The following is a 20,945-nucleotide window of genomic DNA, read 5'->3' as shown; positions in this document are numbered from 1 at the left end:
AATTGAATTGGTCTATACTGGGTAGAATTTCTGCAATTAAGATGAATGTCTTACCGAGAATTATGTTCCTGTTTCAAATTCCAATAGTGAAAGACAACAAACAATTTAATAAATGGCAATATAAATAAACAATTTAATAAATGGCATATAAATAAAGAAATACAGATGGAGTCATGGGAACATTTATGGAAGAACTCTATGAAAATATCTACATGTTATAAAATTAAGGAAAATTGCTTTAAAATGTTATATAGGTGGTATATGACAACCTAAGAAGCTGGCAAGAATGAACAATCAGGTGTCGAACAGATGTTGGAAATGTAAAAAACAAGAAGGATCTTTCTACCATATGTGGTGGACTTGTGAAAAGGCAAAACAATTTTGACAACTGATTAAGCAAGAGATTTCGAAAATTTTGGGATATAATATTAAGAAGGCACCAGACATTTATTTGTTGGGATTACAAATGGAAACATTTTAAAAACAAGATAGAACGATAATTTGGTATATGCTTTCAGCTGCACGGACATTATATGCACAGATGTGGAAACGACAAAATACCAGAAATGTGGGAGTGGATTTTGAAAGTTATTCATTGGTGTGAAATGGACAAGTTTACAAGAATCTTAAAAGAACAAGACTTAGAGAAGTTTAAAAATGAGTGGGCAAAGTTCCAAAAGTATGTTGGAAAACAATGGAATGTTAAAGGATATTTGGCGATTTTTGACAATTGTTAATCTCTAAAGAAACTTTATATGGATTATGGTAAAAAAACGAGATTATTGGAATATATCTTTTTCGGGTTTTTTGTTAATGATTTAAGGACTATTATGAAGATGGATTATAAATATATCCTATGGTTTTTTCTTTTCTTTTTGATTTTTTTCTATGAAGCAAGATTCTTTAATAGATAAAGTTTTACCTTTTTAACAATTTAAATAAAATACACTGCCGGGGTCACCAAAAGGGGGGAGGGATGGAGAAAATGTAATGTATTAACTTTTAATAACAAATGATAATGTGCTATTACAATATATTACAGTATAATAAATTGTTTTAAACAAAAAAAAAAGAAAATAGGTTTAAGGGTGAGCTCTTTGAGTGGCATTTAGTCATGGGTTGAAAGGGCATCCTTTTGAGAGCCTTTAGCATTGTCTTCAGTTTTCAAGTAAGAAATCTGTGGGACACTGGAGGATTTAACAATGCAGCTCCCCTGAGTAATCTAACATTTATTTATTTATTTATTTATTTATTTATTTATTTATATCCTGCCCTCCCCTATAGGGCTCATGGAGGTGATGGGGAAAACTTTCCACTTTCTGGCTTCCATCATGGTTAAGAGTGCTGCCACCTGGCATTTTAGAATGCTAGTGCTCTGACTTGACCTCTGAACAGATCAATTGATCTTTCCTCTCACCAGGATTGCAAGACCTGCCAGGTGTTCTTATATATCGTGTTAGTGGAGTTCTTTCCTGAGGCCAATAAGATAGAAATAACTTCATCTAGGTAGCCTCTCTCTCTGAATTGTTGTCACTCAAACTCCAGGCTGTTCATTTTAACATCTACAATTGAAAGTTAAGAAGATGACCTTGGATGAGCAGGTCCTTCCCAACAGGAAGATGCCATAGACTCCTTGGAAGATGCCATAGTCTTCCCCAGTCCTTGGCTGATTTCCTGTAACACTGCCAGAATCTTGGTCTGTTGTTCCAGGAAGATAAAACCCTTCTCCTTTGGGGTGTCTTTGATTACTCCCAGATGGAGGACATATCTGGACTAGAACCAGATAGGTTTTCTCTCTGTGGATTCTGAAACCATGGTCTTGCAGGCAAGCAATAGTACAGAGAGAGGAACTGGACCAGGATGCTATCCAGTTACGGAACCATGGAGACTCTGATTATCAAGGCTCAGAGTACTACAGCGGATGTTTTCACTGGTAGTACTGTGTCAGAGCTTAGGTTAGTGGCCACTGATGCATCCAGCACTGGAAGCTTGAACATCTTAGGAAGCAGGCAAGTTTGCATAGTGGTGACTACAGGTTCTTCTGCCTCAGAAAGGCCTACCTCTCACATCTAACTATGAAAAATCATACAATTAGGGTCTAATTAGGACTATGCCTTTTGGATTTTGATGTGAAATGACAACCACTGCCCTAAAATGCATTACACTTCTTGAGCTGGGTGGAAAGACTATGTGGTGTCCCTGAATCCCACAGTCAGATCTGGGAAGAGACTGGGACCTTCTCCTGCTCTTGGCTTGGCCCTTGTTCTTATGCCTTCTATATGGCTGCTTAGGGACAGTGGAGGAAAATTGACCCTGAAGTTTGGCCATAGTTGTAGAAACAGAAGCCTGTAATTCTTTCTCTATTTTCATCTTCACCTGTCCCAGGAGAATTGCCTGCATATTTTCTCCCAAGAGATCAGGCATTGACTTTAATCTCCATGTATAACAATTCTGAGGGGATGAGCCAGTCCTCTGTCATGCGTGAAGGAGGAATCTAACTGTAGAGAGTAGGCTGCTTCTATGAAGGCTTGTTGCATGCCAATATGTGTCATGCAGATGCCTACCACCATCTTGTTTCCCCTTTCTTTTCTGCCCTTTATTCCTAGTGCAGTGAGGGGACCACTTCCCAAGCCCTCCAAGGACTGTCTGCCTGGTTCCCAGACATACACAACCTGCAGTAATAAGACTGCCTGAAGCCACCAATGCTCTGAGGGGCCCAGCCAAGACACAGAGTGAGTGGGGGGACCCATAGTTTTCTCTCCTCAGAGGAAAAACTGGAGAGTGGGGGAAGTAAACCTATCCCTACTTCAGGAGGAGGTAAACCTATCCCTACTTCAGGCAGCAAGAAAAGTGTCTTCCCCTTAGCTGAACACAGAAGGTGAGAGGGAGAACCACAGAAAGGTTGTGGAGAAAAAAGGAGCCAGTGAGCTCAGCAATGAGTACAGCTAACAACCTTCTGTCTGCTATCCAGACAGCACCGAACTGGGAGATGTGGGGAGAAGACCCTCTTATCAGGACTCACCAAAAAAAGGTTAGTGACCCTGCCTGCCTCCAAGGGGGAGCTTCTTCCTATTATTGAAGACCACTCTACCTAGAGTAGAAAGAGTTTCTTGCATAAGACTACAGAATTATTACCCTCAGGAAAGTGCCTCTAGCATATAAAACAATATTTATTTTTAATCCACTTTAAGTGATTTGCAAATGTAAATTTGTTTCTAGCACAAGGAAGGGAAGTATCTTGAAGGACTGCATGTGTCCAATATTAAAAAGAAAGGCAGAAATTATACATACCTTGGTTGTAATAATCACAGTCATAAGCTGAAATAAAAAAGTAGGTACAGTTACTAGAATTATATTATCTTTAAAAAGCAGCACACTTTTGGTTATCAGCATTAGCACTGCTTTCAACTGCTGTGGCTTAAAAGAAATTGGGCAATAAAGTTTTAATCCATATATTTGATGGTATGAAAACCAGCATACATACGGCAGAGGGAAGGAGATCTCCAGTGAATGACAGCACCCTGCTGGCAGCATTTGTGAGCATAAGCTGCAATACTTGTACACAGACATTCACAGTCTCCACCAAGATTACAGTTGCAAGTGTCCGTATGACAATTTTTGACAAAGGATGTCACATCAATCTGAAATATATAAGGACCAGTTTAAATGTGATGTAATTTACTTTCATTAATTTCTCCAAAGAACTCAGTAATACAGTTCACCCTCACAAATGCATCATTCTGCTGATTGGCTCCTAATATGCTTTAAGATCCCTTCTTGAGCAAACCAAAAGTCCACCTAATGCAGCATGCAAGTGCTTTCAGAAAGTCCACAAGATGGGCATGAAGGCAACAGCCCCACAGCTCTATCCCCCTAGCAACAGGTACTGAGAGGCATACTGCCACAGAACATGGAGGCTCATTTGGACATCCTGTCCCATAGACTAATAATTATAAACCTATAATTTATCCAGCGCTTTTTGAAAGCTATTTAAACCACTGACCATAACCACATTGTGTGGCAGTGAATTCCATAAGTTAACCATGCATTTAATGAAATGGTACTTCCTCTGGTCCATTCTGAACCTATTGCTGATTGATTTCAGCAAATGACCCTAAATTCTAGAATTATGAAGAACAAGAAAAAGCTAGCCATTCTCCCCACACCATGCATAATTCCATCTTTCGTGTATCATCTTTTCATGAAACTAAAAAGCCTCAAACAGTTCCATGTTTCTTCTCAGAAAAGGTACTTTAACCATCCTATCATTTGAGTTTCTCTTTCTGTACCTTTTCCTAGGGTGACAGTCTTTTTGAGTTGAGGCAGCTAGAACTTTATGTAATATTTCAAATGCAATCACACCATAGATCTTTCAGTCATTGTTTCCTAATAATTCTCTTCTCTTCACAGAGCCGTTCCTTGTGCTGGACAATCTGGGCTGCCTCCCCTCCAGCCTTGACTCAACCATAGGTTACCAACTTTATTAAAACCAAGGTAAACAATGACATTTCCCCTCAGTCCTAAAGCAAATGCTGCCACCTAGTGTAATGAGTAGCCATGCATCTGAACAGCCTTTCCTATCAAGATCAGCCAGCAGTGCATTTTGATCAACACAACAGGAGCTCTGTTCTTGTTACACTGAACACATGTACAACAGGCCCGTATGTGTAAGTTAAAAGAGAGCCAACATACTGTCACATGAGAATTAATGAACACACATATAAAGAAAACACTATACATGGATTCTGTGTGTGTTCATTGCAACTTGTGAACAGAGCTACTAAATGGTGGTGGTGGTCTTTCTTTGGCCTTCTTTTCAAATAGTTTAAGGCATGCACAGAACACATTAAAGTAAAGAACAGCACAGTAAAATGGCCCAGCCATCTAAGCACTGCCATGGCACAATGTCCACTTAACAAGGTTTATACACAGCTATTCTAAAACTTATGAGCCCCATGGTGCAGAGTGGTAAGCTGTAGTACTGCAGTCCAAGCTCTGCTCATGACCTGAGTTTGATCCTGGCAGAAGCTGGGTTCAGATAGCTGGCTCAAGGTTGACTCATCCTTCCATCCTTCTGAGGTCAGTGAAATGAGTACCCAGCTTGCTGGGAGTAAAGTGCAGATGACTAGGGAAGGCAATGGCAAACCACCCCATAAAAAGTCTGCCGTGGAAATGTCGTGATGCAACGTCACCTTAGAGTCAGAAACGACTGGTGCTTGCACAGGGGACTACCTTTACCTTATTCTAAAACTTAGTAGTCATTTTAGATAGAGATGTTAAGGCTTGGCTTGTTGTTGTTCAGTCGCATAGTCGAATCCGACTCTTTGTGATCCCATGGCTACTTGTACTTGCCCTCCACTCTTCCCCAGTAGCATATTGGGCACCTTCTGACCTGAGGGGATCATCTTCCAGCACCATATCTTTTGTTACTGTCCATGGGGTTTTCTTGGCAAGGATACTGAAGTGGGTTGTCATTTCCTTCTTCAGTGGATCGCATTTTGTCTGGGTTCTCAGCTGTGGCCTGTCCATCTTGGGTGACCCTGCATGGCATAGCCCACAGCCGCACTGGACCGTGCAAGCCCTCTTGCCACATCAAGGCAGCAATCCATGAGCAAGGCTTGGTAGCAGAACTCAAAAAATCATTTATGCCTCACCTTTCTTCACAATGGTAGACTAAAATAGCTTACATCATTCTCCTCTCCTCCATTTTATTTTCACAACAACCGTGTGAAGTATGTTAGGCTGAGAATATGTAACTTGCCCAATGTCACCCAGAGAGCTTCTACGGTAGAGCAGTAATTTGAACCTGGGTCTCCAAGATTCTACTTTGAAATCATAACCACTATACAACTCTATTTTTTTTTTTTTTTGTGGAGTGGCTGCTAAGCAGCCAGTCTCAAGTGGATCCTGCAATTTGCTGGAGCTTGCTGCCAGGCCTGGTTTCAGAAAGTCCTCCCTCAAAGGCCAAAACTGCCCCTGGAAAGGGCCTTCCCTCTCCCCTTGTCTTTCACTGACAAAAAGCCAATCGTGAAGGGCAGTATTGTTGTGGTTGCCTAGCAGCCCCAACAATGGCCACTGTACTTCTGACATATGCAAAGATATGCCCATTTTTGGTGTGTATGGGCACATATTTTGTGTGTGTGTGTGTGTGTGTTAAGAGCAATGGACTCTAATCTGGAGAACCAGATTCAATTTCTCACTCCTCCACATGAAGCCAGCTAGATGACCTCTGGTCACTCACAACTCTTTCAGAGTTCTCTCAGCCCCCCAAAATAAACCTAGCTCACCATATAGTAGTGCATGAGGCTTAAAGAGCTAGAAGTTCAGGCTGCAAGACATTCTTGGGATCTCTTGGCTATACTACGCACAATGCCATACAATAATTATTATATAAACTTTGTGTATGTGTTTACATATGAGTTGTGCTATTTGAATCTTTCTCATATTAATAATATGCCCATTTACATCTTGCTCCCTCTCTCAAAAAAATGATGGCAACTACTTGCAACAATGTAACAATAATGACAATGCTGATAGAATTTGAATGGTGGCAAAAAGGGGGAGCTTTCAGCCTGGGATTTCTCCATGAATAATTCCAGCTGCCTAGATACTCCATCATCCCACATTCAGTTGCACGGTTGAATAGAATCATAGTTGCCACTCACATAATCCAATGACTTTTCTCTTTTCAAATCTTAGATGTAAATATCAGGATCCAGTAGTGCAAAAAGCCTATTGGCTACTAATACAATTTCAAGGAACACCAAGGGGCATGGCATGGACTGAGACTTGTTAATCAAGAAGAAAAAATTATAGGGATATTCCCAAAAGGCAGGGGAGCAGACTGGAGGGTATTTTCCGTGAGCCATTTGGGAGCCAGCCACTATGGGTTTTTTTGCTGCGCCTCAGAGGAGATGACCATAAACTCCAAAGTCCTGGGGTATGCCCTACCAAGGACCACTGTTGCTATGAAAACTCAGCTGCTACTGGTAAAGAATCTGCAACAATGTATGCTTGATTCCTCTTCAACCCTAGCTGATTAGGTTCCTGGCACAGTGCCTGGGCAGCTTGAGGACTGGTGGCATTAAGTACATTGGCAATAAGACAGACAGCTGCTCATGTTAACAGGAGCTGTGCCAAGGCAGCTTTTGAAATATTTGTCAAACAGCCTCAGAACAAATCTGTTCTTTTCTAGATAACTTATGAAGTATTCACTTACCACATTGCGACATGGGGCAAAAACATCACTGTACAAAATCGAGCATTCCTTTTTGGCATAAGGGAACTTGCTCTGATGTACTTCACATGGTTTTATGGTGTCATTTGGGCTAGCACACTGGTTTACAGGGGGAAAAACAGCAATTATGCAGTTATCAATATCTTTTACTGAACTGTCATTGTTGTTGATCAATGTGGTTTGGGAACCTTCTCCAGGGGGAAAAAAAAACCCTGAGATGCAATATTGTTGATCTCTCTCTCCTGGGACTCATATTTATTTTAACAAATGAAAGCAAATGGGAAAACATTTTTAAAATGTTTAATGTTCCTTCTCCATTTTGATATGAAAATCATTTTTTTCTTTTTAGCTACATCATATCATAGCTTTCAGAAAGCCAACTGCAAATTATAAACAAAATATTGTTTATCCAAAGTATCTTTTGATTTATTGCCAAAAACTTTAACAAAGTTACAATGAAGACAAATCTGACCCAGTAAGTTCAAATAGAGAAGCAACAGTGGAAACAAATTAACTTCTGAAAAAACCAGAAAAGCAAGCAATCAACATTGTAAGAAAAAAAGGGGGGGGACCCTACACATTTCCTTCCATAGCTTTTAGAGATAGTGACCATGATAGGAAAGATATTTTTCTGCAACCCTTACCAAGAAATAGCTAATTCCCACAAAAACCAAGCCTGGAATGCTCTAGTCGCCTAGAAAAAGCTACTGAATGAATCCAGCTCCTAAAGCTACAAGCCTTAATTTTATCATTTTGGGGGGGGGGTTTTAAGCCCCCAATTTTTTTTGCTTTTTTGTTTTGTTTTTGTTTGTCACCCAGTGTGCTATGGACTCTGGATTTTCCAGCAGCTGCCGCCAAGCCTTACACAGTTTCCAGGCTGCTTTACTACCACTGCAACCCCTGGGTGTTTCAGCAGCTGCCACCATACGGAAACCCTGAGATCTCCAGAAGCTGCTGCCCAGCACAGTACAGTTCCCAAGCTGCTTCTCCACCATAGTGGCCCCCAGGCTCTCTGACAGCCAGTACCTGGCCCACAAGGGCTCCTGAGCTGCTTCACCACCATCACTGAGTCCACCATGGCTCCCAAGCTTCACATGCAGAGGTAAGCAGGAAGGAAGGCTTTTCGTTTTCAGGTGATTTAAACCCTCCCCCAAGTATTGTTTTAAACATTTCAGATTTTTCTGCAAACCTGGGGAGTGCCCCCAAGTTTCCTGAAAAATCTGTTGAGCTTCTATGTGACCCTAATCAACAGTGTTACATCCTGGCACATATGTATTTCAGCAAATAAAAAGAAACTTGAAACAAATGTCAAACATCTTCTACACATATTATTTGTCCAGTGATATGCTATATATCAGCATTCCTGAACTAGAATCACATCCCTTACAAAATTTATAGCAGCTTCCATCTTTTTGAGCTGATCTAGTGCTGCTCTTTGTCACATGACTAAGAAATGAACAGGCATTCCCTAGAATATGTCCATCTCCTTTGCTTGTCCATGTGGTATCTGCCTGACCCAATGCATGGTAAAATGAAAGATGAATGTGCACAAGCATGGAGATTAGGGGAACAGGAGGGGAAAAGAAATGGAACTCTTCTGTCCTGAACACCTGTGTCCATCAAACTGATTGCTGTATTGATGGTTACTATATTATATTTCTACAGATCTGTATATTTGCAGCATCATTATTCTGAAGCTGCCTAAGAACTCTTGCTTACCTGTCCTATTGCCCAACTCTCTCCGAACATTTGAGCATTTCTTACTTCCATGCCGTTGGATGTAGTCAGATCATTTGAAGTGAATTTATCAAAATTCCCACACAAACCTGCCAATTTACCCTGAAATTATAACAGGATAGTATTTTAAAAAATCTTTTCATTTAAAATAAGTGAACTATGGTTGCACAATGATGACACATGTTACCTAAACTTGTTAATGACAAAAAAACCCTTCTAAATTAGTATTTCAGTATTGGACCTGCAAAATGGATACCTTTAGACATAAACACTTAGGCTTTGAGTGTTTGATATGGGAGAATATTCAGTCATTCCTTTTAGGGCTATTTCACATCATTGCTGGTCTGCTGTTTGCTGTTAAGATAACAATGTCATTAAAGAGTTGTGAAATTTTACAGAATTCTACATAAGAAACATTTCCTGTTGGAGCAAGACCAGGGAATAGGTTCACATCAGAGTATATGATTGGACACTTCCCTAGATGTGTATTTGTAGATTTATTTTGAAACTTCATTTTTATGCCTCACTTACAGAAACCTGATTTAATGTAATGTCCATATTTGACAGCAGATATATTAAGGTAATTGTGATTTAAGCATGCACATTCCAGTTTTCTCCTCTCAAAACAGGGCAGTAGCACTTGCTGTCCTATTTGGTAAGGGGAACCAATACAGTGTCACACAGGAGCCAGCAGAGATGCTTCAGGTTAAAAAAGGAGATCCTTAAGCCATGCAGACTCTGTAGAATTAACCTCCTCTGTTCCTAGAACTATAAAATATAGAACACCCACTCATATTCATTCACCTTCCACTGAGCTCCAACTTTGATATGCATTGTTGTCTTTCTATCCCACAGGATAGTGATTTCCTGCTCTGGGAAGTGTACTGCTGTATAATGTCCAGCCTTCCAAAGCTGATACTTGGTTTTGTTCTCATGTATCCTCAGCATTCTCTGCAAATAAATTAATATTTGTGAAAGAGAAATAAAACAACTTCCGTAATGCAACATTTTATCTATTTATTTACAAAATTTACACCCTTCCTTTCTGCCCTTATCAGGGCCACCAACACAGCTAACAGATTTAAGAACATACATAACAAAAGCACATATTAAAAAATATAAAATCAAACAAACACATCATTAAAATAAGTTAAACCAAGCTAACACACACAGAAAAATATACAAACAACAATTAAAGCAGAGGACATGGAAGGAGGGATCACTGAAGGAACACGATGCCTTCATTTACTGATGGAAGATAGAATTAGCAAAGGTTAGGTGAGTCTCTCTGGGAGTTCCATAATTTTGGTGCTGTGACAAAAAAGGCCTTATCCCAGATTGCCAACCACCTAATCTGAAGTTCTTGGAAGATAACCATAGTGGTCAGGTAGGTTCATAAGGGAGTAGGCAGTCCTTCAGTTATGCTGGTCCCAAGACATACAGCGCTTTCTAGGTCAACACTAGCACTTTGAATTGTCTCCAGAAACAAATTAGGAGTAAGTGTAAATGGGCCAAGACTGGACCACTATGGATTCCTACAACCCACTTCAGTCAACATCCTGGCTGTAGGACTCTGCACCAGTTGAAGTTTCTGAGCACTTTTTTAAAGGGGAGCCCCCACATAGAGTGCAGTGCAGTAATCTAATCTGGATGTAACCAGGGCATGCACCACAGTGACCAGATTCTTTTCTGCCCAGGAGATGCAGCAGCCAGCTAACCAGTCAAAGCTGATAAAAGCCACTTCTAGTCACAATTGCTACCTTCTTATCCAGCAGAAGGCTTTTGAGCACCCCCAAACTACAGACCTGTTCTGTCACAGGGAGTGCAACTCCATCCAGAACAGATGACGTAAATTCTGAGTAAGACCTTCCAGCAACATTTTCCTCTCATCAGGATTAAGTTTAGCCCACATCTACTCCAAAACTGTCTCTAGGGTTTCTACAGCCTCCCTGGCATCAGCCAAAACTGTGAGATAGAGCTGAGTGTCATCTGCATATTAATGAAAATACAGTCAAAATCTCCAATGACCTCACCCAGTGGTTTCGTGTAGATGTTGAAAAGCATAGGTGGCAAGAGGAAGCCTTATGGGATCACACAGGCAAGAGACCAATGGACGAGCAGCAGTCCTCCAGCACCATTTTCTGAAACCTATTCTATAGTTAGGACCTGAACCACTGCAAATACAGTGCTTTCCAGTCTCTGCCCAGAAAGGTGATCAAGAAGGATATAATCATTGAGGGAACTGAAAGCCACTGAGAGTTCCAGGACAATCAACAGAGCTGCAGTCCCTCTGTTAATCTCCCAACACAGGTCATTCAGCAGGCAACCAAAGCTGTTTCCTATCTGAAACCAGATTGGAAAAACAAAATATAACCAAAATACGCACTCAGCTAATATCATGCCAATAGGGCTGCCAATCCCCAGGTGGGGGCAAGGAATACTCCAGTTTGGAGGCCCTTCCCCCGCTTCAGGGTCATCAGCAGAGAGAGGAGGGAACTGTCTGCTGGGCACTCCATTATTCCCTATGGAGACCAATTCCCATACGGTATAATGGAAAATGGATCTGTAGGTATCTGGGGCTCTGAGAGGGCTGTTTTTTGAGGTAGAGGCATCAGAATTTCTGCATAGCATCCAGTGCCTCTCCTCAACCCTCGCCCCCCCCCCCGAGTTTCAAAAAGATTGGACTGGGGGTTCCAATTCTATGAGTCTTAAAAGAAGGTGCCCCTATCCTTCATTATTTTCAAATGGAGGGAAGGCATTTAAAAGAAGTGTGGTCTCTTTAAATGTGATTGCCAGAACTCCCTTCGGAGTTCATTTGTGCTCGTCACACACTTGCTCCTGGCTCCACCCTCAAAGCCCCCAGATATTTCTTGAGTTGGCAACCCTACATGCCAAGATTGGAATAATTCCAACATATGGATATATTTTTATAATCTATTATTTCTCCATGGCAAGGTATAGAATCATCTTTTCAAAAGATTTCTAAAGGGAGGCTGAGTAAATAATCTCTAGAAATATTTTAAGGCCCAATCTCATAAGGTGATTCAATAACACTATTACACTGCCTCCCATTTGAAAACCTCATTCTTGTAGGATAATCACATTACCAGCAGGCCAGCTTTGTAATAAGGCGATGTGAGGGTTGGCTTCATTTAGTAGATTATGAGGGCAGTACCCTCCACAGTCACCTTCTCCTTGGTTGAAGTTAGATCAGCTAACACTCCTTCAGTCTTTGCTCTCCTAATAATAAATATTTATATGCTGTCAAATTGCAACTGACTTTTGATGAGCCCAAGAGGTTTCAAGGCGAACTGAGGTAGTTTGCCATTGCCTTCCTCCATACAGCCACTCCAGTGTTCTTTGGTGCTCTTCCATCCAAGTACTAACCATTGCCAAAAATACAATAAAATAAAAATAAAATAACCTGCTTAGCTTCCTAGCTCTGACAAGATTGAGTCAGTCAGAGCTAGCCAAGCTGCTCTCATATAGATTCTTAAACACAGTGTGCTCAATAGGCTAGATGCCACTTGCAAGAGTTAAGGAAGCCATTTTGGACATGCAGTTTGATACACTGTGTTTAAAGACATGGAGAACAATGAAGGAAAGAGCACTGATTACTCTTAGTGGAGGAAGAAGAAGAAGAATTGAAGATTTATACCCTGCCCTTCTCTCTGAATCAGAGACTCAGAGCGGCTTACAATCTCCCATGTCTTCTCCCCCCACAACAGACACCCTGTGAGGTGCGTGGGGCTGAGAGGGCTCTCACAGCAGCTGCCCTTTCAAGGACAACCTCTGCCAGAGCTATGGCTAACCCAAGGCCATTCCAGCAGGTGCAAGTGGAGGAGTGGGGAATCAAACCTGGTTCTCCCAGATAAGAGTCCCCACACTTAACCACTACACCAAACCACCTGGGACAGGACTTGGACGGGGAGGGGGGAGCCGAGGAGGCATAAAAGACAGCCACACTGAGAGGTCGGGAAGGAAGCTGGCTGTGACTGTTGGAGGGCTGCCAACCCAGAGAGAGTGTGTGAAGCCCAAAGCGCAGCCAGGGAAAGGAGGCTTTGGATGATGCAACCCCACCCCTTCCCAGTTCTGAGACCTCTGTGGCTAGCAGCAAAGGGGACACCAGGAGCCAGGGCTCATTCGAAATGATGGCCACGTCAGGGACCCCCAGGGGGCACCAAGGGCCTGACAGGCAGAATCTGTGAAAGTCAGCAGGAGGAGACCTTAGCATTCTCAGAAACCACATGGCTGGGTGCTAAAGAGAAAAAAAAATTGACTTCAATGAAGTTCTGCATTATCCAAAATATTATGATGATTGTACAGAAGATGACTACACACTATTTTGTTACACTGGCTTCATACTGCTTATGGACAGGGATTGTTTTGTAGAAAAATAGGTGGTGGAGCTCATCCGGGGATTGTTATGCAGCTGCACCTACTATTCAATGGACACGGAGACGGAACTCTCAGAAGGAGGAAGAGGAACTCTCAGAAAGGTTCAGAAGCTGTGTTCCTGTGAGCTCCCACTGAATCTGAGGCCTGCTTTTGGAACTAATTCTCTTGGACCAAAATAGGAGGGTACACAATTGAAATACTATTTTGGTTATATGTATCTGATTCAGGCACAAGGCTATAAGGCTATGAGGCCTATATAGTACATATTTGCCTTGAGTTTCTGATAATTATCAGAGCATAATTTTCACTTGGTCCTATATTGATTAATATTAGTATTACAATAATTGAGCCTATGTGCAACATTTATACTTGGCCACTGAAGAAGGCCAGTAGGCCAAAACACTTCTGTATTAGGGTCACAAAAGATCCTAATTGTGCATATTGTATGATTTGAAATCAAAGCTATATTTGGGCCTATAATTGCTTTAAAACTAATTTGTAATAAATAACACATTTTGATATATTTGTAATGTTTATGTTGTATATTTATTGATTTTAATGTTGGTTGACTAAAGGTCAAGTTTAAAAAAATGAGGAATCTGGAACTTACCTGTACATCTACAGGGTCACTGAAATAAATCTCAGTGTCTCCAGCAGAGATAAAGACACTCTTGGAGCAAATGATGTCATTATCAAAGCACTTCTTGTTCTGAATTATTATAGATATGTTCGATCTGTCTGAACTCTGTGAAACAGAAAGAATTGTTATATGCAAACACGTCGCTGCAGCATCCTCATAAGAAAACAACATGGAACTTGTCAGATGGTACATTTCCTTCCCGTGACTGGACTTCAGTTGCCGTAAGCTGCTTCTGGGGCCAGCCTGTCCTAATCAAGATATGTTAAGTTGATGTAGAAATAAATCCTGATCTGCCAGAGTGCAATTCAAGGAATGGATGAGACCCATTCGGTTGCACAGTGTGTTACATTGTGATGCAAACTGGCTGCAATTACTTAAGAGGAAGTTTCAATTTACCCATGTTGCTCAGTTTTAAAAATACATCCTTAAAAAGGGGAGGGGGGATCCTTAAGGCAGACTTGCAAACTCATCCATGAATAGAAGACGAATGTGGTTTTACATATACGTGTATAACCACCCCCAGGATGGTAATTTCTTCCCATTTTCATGTATCTCCATAACAACACTATCTAAATCAAGGTGTCAAACATGTGGCCTGAGGGCTGGATCAGGCCCCCCCCCCCCGAGAGCTCCTATCAGGTCCGTGAGCAACTCACTGCCATCTGCTTCCTTCCCTCTCTTGCTTCCTTCTGCATCTCAGCTTGCTTTGCCAGCCTTGCTCAATCACACAGGAGCTACAGAGCAAAGCCTCTTTTTTCTCCATTGGCTGACCAGCACATGAAGCAACTTACATACAAAAGGACAAGACCTGAACAGCATACTCCGGATTGCTACAGCACATGCATTGTCTCCAGATTTTGATGCAATAATTCAGAGCAACTGGTGTCAGTTATCAGAAACTGTTAAATAAACAAAATATTGCAAGGGTGCTAATATTTTAAGCAAACCTTTTTAAAAATCTTTAATTGTGTTTGTGTCCTTTATAAAGTTTATATCTTTGCTAACTGGCATTACATTTTATGGCACACATGGCCCAGCCCAGCAAGGTCTCATTTATGTCAGAACAATGAGTTTGACACCCCTGGTCACAGAAAGGGAAATGGCTTCCAAACAACACCACATCTGATATAGGTTTTCTGTACCTGCCGTTCCATAGCTAGATTAGAAGCCAATAGCACTTTAGAGACCAATCTTGTTGGCCCCTAATGTGCTACTGGACTCGCATCTAGCCTCTGTATCACACCAATTCTTACCAAAGTAGGCACACTCTTAGAAGAACAACTATTATCTATCTATTACAAGTTAAATCCCAGCCTTCTTCCATGGAGATGAGGGTGGAAATAATTTATTGTTCTTTTCACAGTTTATCATTCAAACCACCTTGTGTGGTAAGTTAGGCTGAGCTGCTTATTCAGAAAAGAGATTTAAACTCAGGTTTCCTCAGCCCCACTCTGATCACTACAACCTCTTCTGATAGGGGTCCCAACCCTCCCGCCCTGGTGGGGGACCCCAGGATTTCCACCCTCTTCCCCCACTCCCCAAAAAAACAGAAGCGGGGGAAGGGGGGAAATGGCGAGCCGCCCCATCCCGGAGTGGGTGAGGCCGCCGCGCCGCTGCCGCCCCCTCCCCACCCAGTGAGGCCGTAGGCGGCAGGCCCGCCGGCGCCCAGCAGCAGCAGGAGGAGGCGGCGGCGGAGGAGCTGCCAGCCAAGGGCCTCGCCGGCGGCATTGGCGCAGCAGAGGGGCAGCAGGAGCACAGCGAGGAGGAGGCGGCAAAGCCAGGCGCAGCCCAGGGCGGTGAGGGAGCTCTTGAAGGGGTGCAGGAAGGTGCCGCACAGCACCGCCACTCCGCAGCAACGCCCCGCCAGCACCAGCGCAGCAACGCCGGAGGCCGAGGAGGAGGCCCCGAGCCCCCAGCCCCGCTCTCCATGCCCGCGCCCTGCTTCACCCAGGCCTCCAGCCTCAGGCGGCCGCCGAGGGGCGGGGAGGACGAGCGGGAGGAGGAGGGAGGGAAAGCTGCTAATGCGGCTGTGGCGCGGGAACCTCCGTTCCCGCCTCACCCAGGGCCTGCTTGCGTCAGGAGGGCGGCCGGGCAGGCTTCTCCCAGTGCTCTTCAGGCGCCGGGCCTTGATGGCAATTATGCTTGTCACAGCCTTGATATTGGCTTCACCCCTAACATCTCCTGGCTCCACCCCCAAAGTCCCCAGCTATTTCTTCAATTGGACTTGGCAACCCTATCTTCTGATTACTGGAAAAATCATTCCCCAGGGCTATGGGACCACACAAAAGAAACATCTGCACACCTTGAGGGAGGAAAGACTGAGAAGGACATGAAATCGCTCCTCCTTCCTCCTCCAGAAGCACAGCTTTGCTGGGGAAAGGAGTCAGTTTTATTCTCCTGTCTCTCCTCACTCCAACCAACCAACCTTCATGAGTTTCTCTGCATGGACCCTACAACCCTAAGAATGATCATTCTGTCTTGCAAGAAAGTGCTACAAAAGAAGAAGAAGAATATGGCAAAACTATATGCCTTCCACACATGATAGTACAATACTGCCCAGCATACACCAGTACAACAGTGTACACCATGCTTTTAACAGTGTGCTAGAAGTCATTGACTGAACTTGTTTTGCCTTGATAGAAAACAGAAAAGAAAGATGGGAAAGTATAAAGGACGGTGTTTGAACTGGCACTCATATTTTCTTGTGGCACAGTTGCATAAAAGACTGGCCACCTCTGTAGGTATTATATATCAACAGATTCAAAGTCAGTCATATGAAGTTGCCCTATGCAGACCGGTCAGGAACCTAAACTAAATTGTATGGGGGAGAGAGACAATATCTCAAAGCCTTGTATGATGCCAGAAACGGGGGATAAGAACACTAAAGCTTTGCAGAGAGTGATGCATACACTAGGTAATATTAACTTCCAGGTGTGTATGGAAACTAAACCCTCAGGATGCATAAAACATGGATTCCAATGTCTCTACACTAATGCACAGAGTATAGGAAACAAGCAGGGAAACTGGAAGTCCTAATACAGGAAGGAGATTATGACCTAATAGGCCTTACTGAAATTTGGTGGGATGACACTCACAATTGGAATATTAGGATTCAGGGGTACAACTTATTTAAAAGGGACAGACAAATGAGAAAGGACAGAGGCGTAGCAGTATATGTGAAGGAGGTATATACTTGTGAGGAAATATGTGAATCTGAGCATGGCAGCTCAGTTGAGAGTCTCTGGGTAAAAATAAAAGGAGTAAGAAATAACTGTGATATTATGGTGGGGGTCTGCTATAGACCACCAAGCCAGGCAGAGGACTTGGATGAGATACTCCTACAAAGTTCTCCAAGAAAAGGGACACAGTGAACACGGGAAATTTCAATTACCTGGACATCTGTTGGAAGTCAAACTCTGCTAAAAACGAGAGGTCAAATAGATTCCTGACTTCTCTTGTTGACAACTTCCTTTTCCAGAAAGTGAAGACGGAAACAAGGGGATCTACTATCTTGGACTTGATTCTCGCCAACAAGGAAGAATTGATTGAAGAAGTGAAAATAGTGGGCACCCTGGGCAATAGTGACCATGTGATTTTGGAATTTACAGTCTTAGGGAAGGGAAAAGCTATATGTAGACAGACTTATAGGTTGGACTTCAGAAAGGCAAACTTCGACAAACTTAGAACTATGCTGGGTAAAATGACATGGTCAGAAATACTTAGGAAGGGGGTTCAAGACGGGTGGGAATTTCTTAAAAGTGAAATACTGAAAGCGTAATCACAAACAATTCCTATGAGAAGAAAAAATGGAAGAAGCTTAAATAAGCCAAGGTGGCTCCATAAACAGCTCTCTAAAGACTTGAGAAATAAAAAAATACTCCTTTAGGAATTGGAAGGAGGGCCTTATAACAAAGAATGAATATAAACAAATCACCAGTGCTTGTAGAGAAAAGGTTAGGAAAGCTAAAACTCAGTATGAGCTTAGGCTAGCCAAAGATGCTAAAAAGGGGGGGGGGGGGGGGTTGCAGGAAAGTGAAATTGTAACAGGTTACGAAGAAAGGGTGGACCTGCTCAATTCCTACTTTTCCTGTGTCTTCTCTTCTGAGGGAAACAGTGCTCAGCATGGCAAAAACAGAATATATAATTAGGGTATGGAGTTCCAACCTAGGATCAGCATAGGGGTAGTACATAAACACCTAGTTTCTTTAAATGAACCTAAGTTCTCAGGGCCAGATGAACTGCATGCAAGGGTTCTAAAAGAGCTTGCGGATGTAATTTCTGAGCCTCTGGCTATTATTTTTGAGAAGGCGGATTATAGGTGACATGATCACCATCTTCAAGCATTTGAAGGGCTATCATATAGAGGATGGTATGTAGTTGTTTTCTGTGGCTCAGAAGGTAGGACCAGAACCAATGGGTTGCAATTAAATCAAAAGAGTTTCCGGCTCAACATTAGGAAGATCTTTCTGACCGTTAGAGTGGTTCCTCAGGAAGGGGTGGGCTCTCCTTCCTTGAAGGTTTTTAAACAGAGACTAGATGGCCATCTGACAGCAATGAAGCTCCTGTGAATTTAGGGTGAGGTATTTGTGAGTTTCCTGCATTGTGCAGGGGGTTGAACTAGATGACCTTGGAGATCCCTTCCAACTCTATGATTCTAGGTTAAGCAGCTAAACCAATGAATAAAATATATAAATTTATTACAAATTGGACAGTAAATATAGATTAAAAACAGATAAAAACCATGAGGTAGTGGGTACAACATAGCATACAGCAACATGTATATAATGCACATACAGTAACTAAGAGGGGGGAAAGGTTACACAAAATAACCATTAGACCAGGGGTGTCAAACATCCATCCTGTGGGCCTAATCTGGCCCCACAGGGCTCCAATCAGGCCTGCAAGCAACTGGTCTTTGTCTGCTTTCCTTTCCCTTGCCTGCTTCCTTTGGCCGCCATTTTTTATTTCTCCCCTGTGATGAGGCAGTGGATCAAAGCAGCCTCTCACTCTTTCCCTCTTCCCAAAGGGAGGAGGAGTCTCAGCCAGTGGAAGAGCTTTGCTGTGTGGTTCTATTATGTGGTTGCGAGAGCCTGGGTTGCCAGGCTCTCTCAATTACACTGCCAAGCTACTAAGCCAAGGCTCTTTTCCTTCTGTTGGCTGAGGCTCCTCCCCCTCCTCATACCTTGGGGAGGGAAGGAAAGAGAGAGTTTCCTTAGCCCAGTTCCTTCAACCACATGAGAGAGATACAAAGAAAATACCTTTAAAACCAGCAGTGTTTTATTCAAGGTATGAGCTTTTTGCCTTGATACGGAGAAAGTGTGTATTTTGTTGGCTTGTTATGCCAGGGGCCTTTATGATCCAGTCTTTCTCAGCAGGAAAGCATGTAAACTATTTAGAAGAGAAATAACAATAAACCAGGATTGGGCTGAGAGTGTGTATCCTGCCCAGGTTTACCCAGCACATTCCCTTTGATTCTTATTTTACATTTCCTTTGATTCCCTTTGATTGATTAGGGATTTTGAACTTAGACTTCCCAGACAGTAGGCTGATACTGACCACTATATATGGCTGTCTCTATATTCTTACACTGCCTCAGGGCTTTTTATGTAGAAAAAGTCTAGCAGGAACTCATTGGCATATTTGGCCACACCCCCTGACACCAAGGCAGCCAGAACTGCGTTCCTGTGCATTCCTGCTCAAAAAAAGCCCTGCACTGCCTCATAGGAGTTGTAGTAATTTCTCTGAAGAAGACGATAGTTTTGTGGACAAACACATAGTCTGTGTCATGGTACTTTCACATGTTCTTGACCAACACATGAAGCAACTTATATAAAAAGCTCACAATGCCCAGCCATTTCATGTTTTCTTCTGGGTCTTAGGATCAAAGCATTGACTATGAGATTTCTGTAACAAATGTCAATAAATCAAAAGTAGGTTTGCTACTTACAGATGCACACCTGAGCAGCATACTCAAAATTGCTACAGCTCAGGCATTTGACTTCAACATTTCTGCACTAGTCCAAACATGTTTTGGCCCAGTGGTCTAAATAATGACAACACACACTAGAAATGTAAGTATAAAATATCTGTTCCAAACCAGGCAGGTGGTGTGTGAATCCACTAAATCAGGGTTTCCCAAACATTTGTTTCCCATGGTCCAGTTATTTTTACACTTCTTCATGGCCCACTAAAATTTGGGGGTAGAGCAGGGAGACAGGAATTATGTCATTTCCTGTGGTGTCACTTCCAGGTCAAGGGCCAAATGATGTCACTTCCAGGGCACACTGAACCAAAACTCCACCAAAACCAAAACTCCACCTTTTCCTGTGATGTCACTTCCAGGGCACTCCCCCAAACCTGCCTCTTCTTGTGAAGTAACTTCATTTTCAGAAAAATATATCTGCTGAAACTCATGCTGAGCCAAAAAGGGGGTGGAAAGTGGGTGGTCTGCAACTTTTTCATACATTCCCAGGGTCCTCTCCTTCCACCCTCACACTTGCATGCACCTATCTGTTTGTGTGTTCTTCTCCATGGGCACTCCTAATGCCCATGTTCAATTGCCTGCACCACCTACACACCCCTTCTTCAACAGCACTGGCCAGTGTATGCAGTTGGAAGTGTTGTTGCCATTGCCATCAGGAATGCTAGTGCTGTGTACCACCCACACTGGGCCCTGGCAGCTGCTCTACCTCAAAATATGCTGACACATTTAGTAGGCCCTTCCTTCAGCTGCTACTACTGGAACCTTTCCTCAAGCTACAACCAAGCTTGCTTGGTTTCAAGAAAATCTTTTGACAGCTATTTTGCATATTTTTCCTTAACTGAAACACTGGGAAATTGCTGTGAAAGGTAGCAGAGAATTGTACTGCAATTAATTAACTAATTTCAAGTTATATAAAGTTCATACAAGCTTTTATGCAGTTATCCCAAAAA

The 20,945-nt window shown here is 42.6% G+C and overlaps 1 protein-coding gene across 1 annotated transcript in view; it reads right to left on the bottom strand.

Moving 5' to 3' along the window:
• The window catches only part of OTOGL (otogelin like), a 205,828-nt gene that overhangs the window by 94,729 nt on the left and 90,154 nt on the right, over positions 1–20,945 (bottom strand). Inside the window, exons 26-31 of the mRNA XM_060245136.1 lie at positions 13,983–14,117; positions 9,779–9,925; positions 8,957–9,076; positions 7,220–7,336; positions 3,485–3,641; positions 3,292–3,318 (exon numbers count right to left, since the gene is read on the bottom strand). Coding sequence (XP_060101119.1) covers positions 3,292–3,318; positions 3,485–3,641; positions 7,220–7,336; positions 8,957–9,076; positions 9,779–9,925; positions 13,983–14,117 — 703 coding nt within the window. The remainder of the gene's footprint in view (positions 1–3,291; positions 3,319–3,484; positions 3,642–7,219; positions 7,337–8,956; positions 9,077–9,778; positions 9,926–13,982; positions 14,118–20,945) is intronic.

This window comes from Heteronotia binoei, chromosome 8, assembly GCF_032191835.1.
Source record: "Heteronotia binoei isolate CCM8104 ecotype False Entrance Well chromosome 8, APGP_CSIRO_Hbin_v1, whole genome shotgun sequence".
Lineage (NCBI taxonomy): Eukaryota > Metazoa > Chordata > Lepidosauria > Squamata > Gekkonidae > Heteronotia > Heteronotia binoei.
This window is presented reverse-complemented; position numbering and strand designations above follow the sequence as displayed.